At 56.5% G+C, this 10,000-nt stretch overlaps 3 protein-coding genes across 3 annotated transcripts in view; 1 reads left to right on the forward strand and 2 right to left on the reverse strand.

Moving 5' to 3' along the window:
* Positions 1–4,041, reverse strand: part of PTSG_12349 (uncharacterized protein) — a 10,408-nt gene extending 6,367 nt beyond the window's left edge. The window contains exons 1-10 of the mRNA XM_004993502.1: positions 3,960–4,041; positions 3,549–3,612; positions 3,064–3,261; positions 2,560–2,708; positions 2,108–2,228; positions 1,665–1,842; positions 1,321–1,452; positions 973–1,075; positions 574–713; positions 266–355 (exon numbers count right to left, since the gene is read on the reverse strand). Coding sequence (XP_004993559.1) covers positions 266–355; positions 574–713; positions 973–1,075; positions 1,321–1,452; positions 1,665–1,842; positions 2,108–2,228; positions 2,560–2,708; positions 3,064–3,261; positions 3,549–3,612; positions 3,960–4,010 — 1,226 coding nt within the window. The 5' untranslated portion in view covers positions 4,011–4,041. The remainder of the gene's footprint in view (positions 1–265; positions 356–573; positions 714–972; positions 1,076–1,320; positions 1,453–1,664; positions 1,843–2,107; positions 2,229–2,559; positions 2,709–3,063; positions 3,262–3,548; positions 3,613–3,959) is intronic.
* A 61-nt stretch (positions 4,042–4,102) lies between these two features.
* PTSG_05694 (uncharacterized protein) lies at positions 4,103–5,395 on the forward strand (the record flags this gene model as incomplete). The annotated part of the gene is made up of 2 exons (XM_004993503.1): positions 4,103–4,117; positions 4,214–5,395. 2 exons carry the CDS (start codon positions 4,103–4,105, stop codon positions 5,393–5,395), a joined length of 1,197 nt encoding a protein of 398 aa, XP_004993560.1.
* Positions 5,396–5,893: 498 nt separating this feature from the next.
* PTSG_05695 (uncharacterized protein) overlaps positions 5,894–10,000 on the reverse strand; it is a gene marked incomplete at its 5' end in the record, with an annotated part of 4,145 nt that continues 38 nt past the window's right edge. Inside the window, 11 exons of the mRNA XM_004993504.1 lie at positions 5,894–6,400; positions 6,596–6,929; positions 7,133–7,222; positions 7,437–7,520; positions 7,849–7,948; positions 8,152–8,372; positions 8,592–8,698; positions 8,883–8,973; positions 9,402–9,529; positions 9,679–9,767; positions 9,983–10,000. The exon at positions 9,983–10,000 is cut by the window's right edge and continues 38 nt beyond it. Coding sequence (XP_004993561.1) covers positions 6,282–6,400; positions 6,596–6,929; positions 7,133–7,222; positions 7,437–7,520; positions 7,849–7,948; positions 8,152–8,372; positions 8,592–8,698; positions 8,883–8,973; positions 9,402–9,529; positions 9,679–9,767; positions 9,983–10,000 — 1,381 coding nt within the window. The 3' untranslated portion in view covers positions 5,894–6,281. The remainder of the gene's footprint in view (positions 6,401–6,595; positions 6,930–7,132; positions 7,223–7,436; positions 7,521–7,848; positions 7,949–8,151; positions 8,373–8,591; positions 8,699–8,882; positions 8,974–9,401; positions 9,530–9,678; positions 9,768–9,982) is intronic.

Below are 10,000 nucleotides of genomic sequence, written 5' to 3' on the forward strand. Positions count from 1 at the left end.
TGGTGATGATCGTGGTGGTGGTGGTGGTGGTGCCGGAGAGGTAGTGATGGTGGTGGGGATGGTGATGGTGGTGGGGATGGTGATGGTGGTGGGGATGGTGATGGTGGTGGGGATGGTGATGGTGGTGGGGATGGTGACAACATTGTGTGAATGGGTGTTGAACATTATGTGAGCATTGTGTGAGCATTGCGTGCACAGCAGCAAAGCAGTGGCCGTCTCGACACGCCCTACTTTTCCCTCCAGGACTGCTGTGTCGCTACAACACCTTACCAGTGACGTTGCGTTTGCAAGCTGTCCCACCAGCCGCTCCATCTCCGACAGAATGAAACTCTGCAGCTGCTGGATCGCGTACCAGCTGATGGTGAGGTGGTGATCGTGATGGTGATGGTGATGGTGATGATGGTGGTGGGTGAGGACGAGGAAACAGTTGCCAAGCAAACAAACAAACAAAAAACACAAACACAACCCCCCCCCCACACACACACACACACTCAAACACAACCAACCAGCCAACCAGCCAACCAGCCAACCAACCAAACAAACAAACACCCGACACGATGCATGCGGCCGCACCCTGGTTCTGATTGGGGATCGAGGGCGAGGAGGTGGGCTGTGATCTCCTCAATGGCGGTGAGCGGCAGCGGCATTGCTGACAGCCGCCTGTAGAGCGTTGCCTTCACCTCCCCAGCGATTGCCTCAATCGTCGCCTTCACCTGCAACCGGTGATGGTTGACATGGTGCGGCGGTGCAGTGGTGAGGTTACGAGAGACACTGGAAAGACACGGTGGCTTTGAGAGCACGCATTACATTCGCACACACACACACACACGCACACGCACACGCACACGCACACGCACACGCACACACACACACACACAATACACTCACACTCTCACACACACAATACACGCCACCCCCCCCCCAACACACACACACACATACACGTACAAACAAGTGCACACGTCGCATTACCTGGTGGAAAGCGCTGACGGCGGGGTCGCTGAAGAGTTTTCTCGCTTTCCCAAGATCAAGAATGACCTGTGCCCACTCCTCCCGTGCAATCGAATCGCGCAGGCTGGCACGACGTCAACGGCCATGATGATCGTGGTGGTGGTGGTGGCATGTAGTGGTGTTGTGGAGTGGATGAAGGAGGAGGAAGCATGGTGAGTGGCGGTAACGTGGGAGGCAACAGGCGGCAGATATCCTGTCACTGCCGATGCAATGGCTGGCTCACGTATCGCCGACGGCGCTCACAAATACACACACGCACACGCACGCACACACGCGCACACATAAACACACATAAACACACATAAACACCTGCGCGGGAGGTTGAAGAGGAAGCGGTGTGTTGCGAGCACGTGCAGCATGGCTCGGTGCTGGTTCGCCTCCTTCTGCCGCTCCAGAATTGCATCGTACGTCGCGTGCGTCGTCTCCTCCAACTTGCTGATGCTGTCCGCCATGTGTGTGGGTGTGTGTGCGTGTGTGTGCGCGCGCGCGCGCGTGTGTGTGTGTGTGTGGGTTGCGTGCTGGGATGAATCTGAAGCACTCAACGCTTGGGCAACATGTGACAACGCAAACGTACACACACACACAAATACATTCAAAGGTGCATCCAACACACTGACACGCATGCATGCAAGCCCAGCGCCTGCGCAACTCACCTCTCTGCAAGCTTGCTGGTGATTGAGGCCGAGTTGAGCGTGCGCTTGTGAAACTTGATGCGGCGATTCGCATTTAGAACGGCATCAAATGCCGACACAAACGTGGACGAGCTCACGTTGATGAGCTGTTTCAAGTTTCGATCGTGCTCCTCCTCCATCCGCTCCAGATGTCGCAGCCCTGAAACCACAACAGCGGGGAGTCGTGTGTTGTGTGTGTGTGTGTGTGTGTGTGTGTGTGTGTGTGTGTGTGTGTGTGTGTGTGTGTGTGTGTGTGGTGTGTGTGTGCGTGTGCGTGTGCGTGCAGCTCTTCACACTTCTTCTCCATCTCACTTCTTCTCCATCTTCCATGTCACTATTTCTCCACCCCCCTCCCATCTCATTCTCATCTGCCTCTCCCCTCCACGATGACACACACGTACACACGATGGCACACAGCGCTGCACCTCGTTCGAGCTCGTTGCGGGTGCAGTCGCGGTAGAGTTTGACGAGACAGAGGGCCGGGCTGAAGTGCTGGTCGGAGAGCACGTGCGATCCGCCCTCCTGCTCCTCAAGCGCCTGCACCCGCTGGTAGGCAGCAGGGAGATGACGGTGCGTGTGTGTGTGCGTGTGTGTGTGTGCGTGTGTGTGTGTGTGTGTGTGTGTGTTGTGTATGTGTGTGTGTGTGTGTGCGTGTGTGTGTGTGTGTGCGTGTTTGTGAGCGTGTGTGAGCGTGTGGGGGGCATTGAGGGAAATGGTTTGAGGGAAACAACAGGCAAATCAACGTCGCAAACGAGTGGAGCGCAGCATGACTCACACTCACACACACTCACACTGCAACGTTCGCTCCTTCAGTCATCAACCAACAACAATCACGACGAGCCAGCACCACCACCACCACCATCAGTAGCAAAGGTACCGATTTGATTTCGCCGCGAAGGGGTTTGCGCGTGTCCTCGAGCTGGAGATTGAGCGGATCGCGGTCAATGCTGCTTGCCGGTGCCAGCCGCAGCCCAAACGTGTCATCCAGCACCTCCTCCTTCCACACGCGGCTCTCCGTCAGCATGCCTGTGCGCGCGTTGGCGGTGGCGCAGTGGCAATTGGCGTGTTGCGCAAGGAGGAGCCAGACGAGCGGCAAGGAAAGAAGACATGACGTGAGACCATGTGGTGTAGGGGCGTATTCGGATCGTGAAGTGGTCACACGACAGAAACATGCGGACACAGTCAGGTGGGTTGTTACTTGCACGGACGTCAAAACGTTGTTGTGGGGAGACAGCGTCACGTTCGGACAGTGCGTACACACACATCACACACACACACGCACCACACACCACAAATCACACATCACACGCACACACACACACACACACACACACACACACACACACACACACACACACACACACACACACATCGCACGCACCTATGGTGGGCGGATCCTCGTCGTCATCAGATTCGACTTGCTCAAAGACAAAAGTCACGTGCGACACGCCCCTGCCTGCCGTTGTTGTGACCACGACGGGGCCTGAAGGCTGCGAGCACGGCGCAGTGAAACACTGCAGCTTTGAGGATGAAAAGTACCTCAATGAGCTCCTCACAGAGACGCCTCCAATTGTAACATCTGCAAGGAAAGTGGCATTGCCAGGACCCACACGCATCATGGGAGGCAGCGCTTAGGGTGAGTGAAGGGGCAACTCCGCCCATGATGGGATCAGCAAGTGCAGATAACAAGAGACAGAGAGAGAAAGAGAGAGACAGATAGAACGAGAGGCAGACACACAGAAAGAAAGACAGACACACAGAAAGTGACACACACACACACACACACACACACACACACACACACACACACACACACACACACACACACACACACACACACACACACACACACACAGATCGTTGTACCGAGAATGTCTTCCTCAGAGTCGCCAAGGTCGGATCCTCGAATCGTCACCAGGGTTCCGCCCGTCTTCCAAAGCCCACAAGCAGAGGAAGGCGTGAAAGTCGTGTGTTGGGGCGGGAGTGAGTGAGTGAGCGAGCGAGCGAGTGAGTGAGTGAGTGAGTGAGTGAGTGAGCGAGCAAGTGGGGAAGGGGGATGTAACAGCGACAGTGAAAAGCGACAGCACAGACACACACACAGACACACACACACAGACACACACACACACAGACACACACACACACAGACACACACACACACACACACACAGACACACACACACACACACACACACACACACACAGACACACACACACACACACACACACACACACACACACACACACACACACACACACACACATGCCGCGTCTCACCGATGGGCCAATGCTGGGTCGCAGCCCAGTCACCTGCGCCACCTCCGCCATCTTTCGCCGTTTCCGCACACACACACAAGCAGAAGAAAAAGGGAAATGAATTCATTTCCTCCACCAGCGAAACGGTCGTCAGAGCGGCGAAGATGAGAACGGCTGGTGTGGTGGTGGTGGCTGTGGTGGTGGTTGTGGTGGCAGTGGAATGTGCTGCTGTTGGGAGTGACGGTAACCATGGCGTACACGGTGTGCCACGAAAGGTGGAAGGGTTGAGAGGCGGCAGTCAGCACCACGAAAGGGGCTCTGAACCGCAAGCGCAAGGAGAACAAGAAAGGAAGCAAGGCTACGACGCCGCACAGCACTTGAGACCACGCAGGCATTTGATGCAGACACAGGAACCATCTCAAGCCGAGGCCCTGAATGCCGATGATGGTGGTGGTGGCGATGCTGCTGCTCGCCATCACAACCACCATTTCACCAGCAACAGCGAATCCGATACGGACAGCAATGGCAACGGCGAGGACGCTGCCAGCACGGACGAGCAGGCAGATGAGGAGGCACGGGAGTGCCGGCACGTTGGACGGCGATATGTCACACCGGAGGACCGGGCGCGGCTGCCACACGCCAAGCCGCCCCTGCTGCTGACGCTGCCGGGCAGCGGAAACACGTGGTTCCGTATGCTGTTGGAGTATGGAACAGGCTTCTTCTCCAGCAGCGTGTACAACGACTTCAAGCTCAAGGAGGTGATGCCCGGTGAGCTGCGCTGCGACAACACAACCATCGTCGTCAAGTCCCACATGCACTTGGGGTCGTACGACCCGGAGGTCTACAACAAGCTGTTCAAGATGCAGCCAGGGGAGCTTGCGCACGGCTACCCGTGTCGCGAGCTCCGCCCCTTTGACAGCGTGATTGGCATCATCCGAGACCCCTTTCACGCCGCGCTGGCGGAGGCAACCCGGCAGCTGACCGGTGGCCACGCATCGGGTATATCCCGATCACGGTTCCACAACATGCCGCAGTCTGACATTGCGCGGCGCCTGGTCACCCAGTGCGAGATGTGGGCCCACTACATGAAGGAGTACCAGCGGCTGCTGCGCGACGGGTTTGTGGTGGCGCGCAACTTCATCCTCATCCGCTTTGAAGACATGACGTCGCCATTGCTGAAGCACGACACGCTGGGCCGCCTCCTCCGCTTCGTGCTCGGGCCAGACATGGAGTCACCGCTCGGGCCTCTCACCAAACCCACGCTCGACTGCATCTTCAGCCTTGCGGACGACGTGCACGTGCACCGCACACACGGCCCGGACGTGGTGAGCGCGGAGGAGGTGCTTACGCCAGAGATTGTATGCAAGATGTGGGCGGTGGTCAGGCAGTTTGCCGCCGCCTTTGACTACAGGCCACCCTTTGGCATCACATGCGACAACGCCGGAGAACCCGCGTGATGTGCGAGGGCCCATTTTGCCATCCTGCCCGTCTTGCCATCTTGGCACTTGGGCCTACCATCACATTTTCAGTGCTGGCTCGCATTTTCAGTGCTGCCGTGATCGTCATCGAGACTGCAGCAACACGGGGCGCTGTATTGCATCACCAGTGGCCACTAGCGACGGCACCAACAACAGCACGCGCAGTCTGTGCGCACAATTGACCCGTGCAGCACCACGACAGTGGCGCAGGAGAGGGAGGCTTTTGACGTGAGAGGCGAGGGAGGTGGATGGGCGATGATAGACAGGCACGGTGACACCACAACCAACCAACTTGAGTGGCACACACACACACACACACACACACACACACACACACACACACACACACACACACACACACACACACACACACACACACACACACCATCAAGGGAAAGCGTGCAAGGCGCTCTCTTCCTTGCTTGATTAGCTGGCAACTTAACTGCACATATGAACGAGCATGATGTTGCACTCTTTGCCGTTGTTCTGCGCTCTGCAATTGGTCATCGCAGTTACGTTTACGACTATCGGCTTGACTCGGTTACACCAACAAGGCGAAATAGAAAGAACACAACCACCATGTCAGGAATATGGATTACACTGTACAACGGGTGATAGCGAAGGTACAGCAGTGATGTACATTTGTGTGTGTGGTGAACCGCAACAGCATCTGCACAAGCGACACGTGCCTAATCCTCAACAGCCAAACAACATCAACCACCCATCCACTCCTCCAGCTGATTCAATAACCACTACATCATCAACACCACCATCGCGTTCATCCACCCTTCAGCACAGCCATCCGCCCCATTCTTGCAAGATTATCCACCCATCAATCCCTGACTTTACCCTGCACCGTCCATCACTAAGCTGCGCCGCCAAATCCCTTTCGTCCTCGGCGAATGTGGGCCGATATCGGCTCCTTCATCCCCATCCCGTCCCGCCCCAGCCCGCGACCAGGATCCCATCCCATGCGCTGCAGCACTGTGTGTGTGTGTGTGTGTGTGTGTGTGTGTGTGTGTGTGTGTGTGTGTGTGTGTGTGTGTGTGTGTGTGTGTGCGTGCGTGTGTGCTGTCTGATGAAAGACATAGGACAAGCCAACGGAGAAACAGGTTCGCACATACTTTGCCTGCCCCACCTCGCCCCATCTCCCATCATGTCACTACCGCCAGATCGTACGTTGGTGGCCGACGTTTGCCTGTCCAATCGGCTGTGCGTCAGCACCGACGCGTTCGCTGCCGCGAGCACCAATGCGACCACCGCCACCGCCACCACGTCGCCGGCCCCCTCCTCTTCCTGCCGCTGCTCTTGTTCCTGCTGCTGCTGCTCCCCGCATTGCTGCTGCCGGCCCCAAAATGGACGATGATGAGGCTGCTGCCACCGTGATCCGCCCGCTGCGACGAAGCGACAACGACGACGATGACGACGAGGATGATGACGATGGCGCGTGCCGGGCAGAGGCAGAGGGCTTGTCGTCCACCTCCCACGCCAGCTCAAGCGCTTCCAACGTCGCCTACACACACAAACACGCACGCGTCGCAGCACATTGGCATGGTTTACAGCACGTGAGAGTGTGTGTGTCGTGCATGTGTGTATCAGCGAAACGCGTATACATGTGAGTGGGTGACAAGGACGATACAAGCAGCTGCAGATGCCACTGAAGTCGCAGCAAATGCATGCAGGCAATGGCTTGTGCTGTTGGCTGTCCAAGCCCACCTGCGGTGGACAGGACGTAAACCCAGTCTTGGACACAATGGGGGAGCGGTGCTTTCCTTTGCCGCGAACACACACATCGAGCTTAAACGCCTGTGCAAACAGTGTATGCAGACAGCCGTGGCGGGTGTGGCAGGGGATGCATCCAGTGGCAACAACATGCGCCGTTGGGGTATGAGGGACAGAGTCGTGCTGAATTCATGTGTTTCAGCCAAGACCCACCCCCTCGATCAGTGACTTCAGCGTCAACCATCACCATCAGCCACAACACGGCAACGCACACGCCTCCACAAACACATGCACACACCGTTGCGACGTTGTCGATTTTACGGCAGAGACTGCGCGGCATTGACGGGAAGACGAGCACTTTGCAGTGGTCCATTTGCAGAAACTGATCAACAAGAACAACAGCGCCAGTAGCAGCAGATGCAGGTGGTGAAGCAGTGAATGGTTGGAGCATGGAGGAGGTCACGAAACCGTAGCTTGAGCAGCAGACGAACAACACAGGACATACGAAGTCATGCTCATCAAAAAAAAAACCCCCCGCACAAACACAAACAAGCACAAGCAAGCATTCACACACAAACGCAAACGAGCACACGTCCAGGCCACGCCACCCAACATACCAACGCAACCACCACCACCAAGACACCGCCCCACCCCCCTCCCTCCCTTCTTCTCATCCCAGTTCACCATCTCGCGCTATTGCATTCGCTTACGTCTTGAAAGGCGCACAGGACGGCGTCAAAGTTTGGACGATGACGCGACGATGACCGCGACCCGTGACGCGGATGCACCCCGGCCCTGGAGTACGGCTCACTGTACACACACACACACACACACACACACACACACACACACACACACACATACACACACACATACACACATGATGAATATGCGCGTATTTGAGACATGCGATGCAGTACAGCTACTCATGCAATTATGACACCTCTACCACATGCAATCACACCACCACTGTCGCCTAGTGCCACATGCCACCACCATCGCACCACCACCACCTGCTGAGCATGCCGTTGTAATAATACGCCTTTGTTCCGTCTGCATTGCCCGACAACTGCTGCTGGTGGTGGTGGTGTTGATGCTGGTCACCGAGTCGCTGTGGGCTTTGTATAAGCTGTATTGATGCGGGCTGACCAAGCTCCTCCTGCTGCTGCCTCTGCTGGTGCTGCTGTATGTGAAGTGGGAGTGTGTCTGCGTCCGCCATGTCCATGCCGTCGCTCTGGCGGTGGCGAGTGGGAATACATCACAGGAACACGTGACAAAGCGAAGGTGCAATGGGTTCAAGACCAAGAACCACGATCATGGAAAGAAGTATCATCACCTTCGCCACACCAATGACTACCAGCAACATCGCCACACCAACGACTACCAGCAACATCGCCACACCAACGACGATTAGCAACATTTCCACATCATCAACCATCAATTGCGCAATGACCTTGTCGTCTGATTCGCCACCCTCGCTCTCGTCCGCCTCGTCTCCAGAGTCTTGTGTCAGCTGGTCGACGGTGCCCGTGCGCAGCCTGCGGCCAAACAGGCCCGTCGCTGTGTGCAATGCATGCAGGCACAGACGCTCAATCCATGAACAAGGCGCAAGTGTTGGTTGGAGCAGCAAACCATCAACACATATGCTCGCGTCCCCTTTCATTCTTCTTCTTCTTTCTTCTTTCTCCTTTTCCTCTTCCTCCTCTCCCCTCCTCCATGATTGCATGTGTCAATCACTAGGCACCTGGAATGGCTGGGACTGCGAGCGTGGACTGCACAGCGGACGGCGATGACAAGTCCCGCAACGTCGTCACCACCGTCTCCAGCTCCTTTGCCTGCATGCAATGACGGTGTACATGTGTATGTGCGTGCGTGTGCGTGCGTGCGTGCGTGAATGTGTGTGAGAGTGTGTGCGTGCGTGTGTGTGTGTGTGTGTGTGTGTGTGTGTGTGTGTGTGTGTGTGTGTGTGTGTGTGTGTGTGTGTGTGTGTGTGTGTGTGTGTGTGTGTGTGTGTGTGTGTGTGCGCGCGTGTGTGTGTGTGTGTTGTGTGTGTGTGTGTGTGTGTGTGTGTGTGTGTGTGTGTGTGTGTGTGTGTGTGTGTGTGTGTGCGGCAGGACAGAAAGTACATGAGCGTAGCATGCACGTTGTTCAACCTCACCAGACGCTTGCACACACACACGCATACACACACACACACAAACACACACACACGCACGCACAAACACACACGTGCACCTTGGCACGAATGTAAAGTTGGCTGCACCTGTGTGCCGTCGACGTTGACGGACATCATCATCTTGGACACGCACTCAAGCATCTCGCTCTCGGAGACATCGGAGGCGTGGACAGCGTAGTCGTTGGCTTCACTGTCGGTTGCTGCATCATCTTCCCCTGTGTTCGAGCCAAAGACAACGAGGGTGAACGGGAATGCTATGAGACACACGAGTGCACTCTGACATGACATCACCACACAGTGCTGCGAGTCCAAGCACACACACACACACACACACACACGTGTCAACCAGCGCACTCGCACGTACGCCATTCTGCGGGAAGGGAGTTGACGTTTGTGTGGTGGGAGCCGTTGGATGGCGGCGAGCGCTGCTTCCGCCCTCGCTTCCCATACGACCTGCGAGTGTCCCACGCATGCGACAGCACACGTGGTGTGTGACGACACGTGACACGTGTGCGTGTGAGCCACGTCTTCCAATGCTGTGCTGTTCGACTGCAACGGTCGACATTGCGGTATCACGGGTCGCACGACACAGTGCTGGCCCCCATCATAGCTAGGCACAACCCCGCACGCAACACAGCCCTCAACGGCGCACAAACAAACACGCCTACCGCTTGGAACGCTTGCTC

The sequence above is a fragment of the Salpingoeca rosetta genome (assembly GCF_000188695.1).
Source record: "Salpingoeca rosetta unplaced genomic scaffold supercont1.13, whole genome shotgun sequence".
Classification (NCBI taxonomy): Eukaryota; class Choanoflagellata; order Craspedida; family Salpingoecidae; genus Salpingoeca; species Salpingoeca rosetta.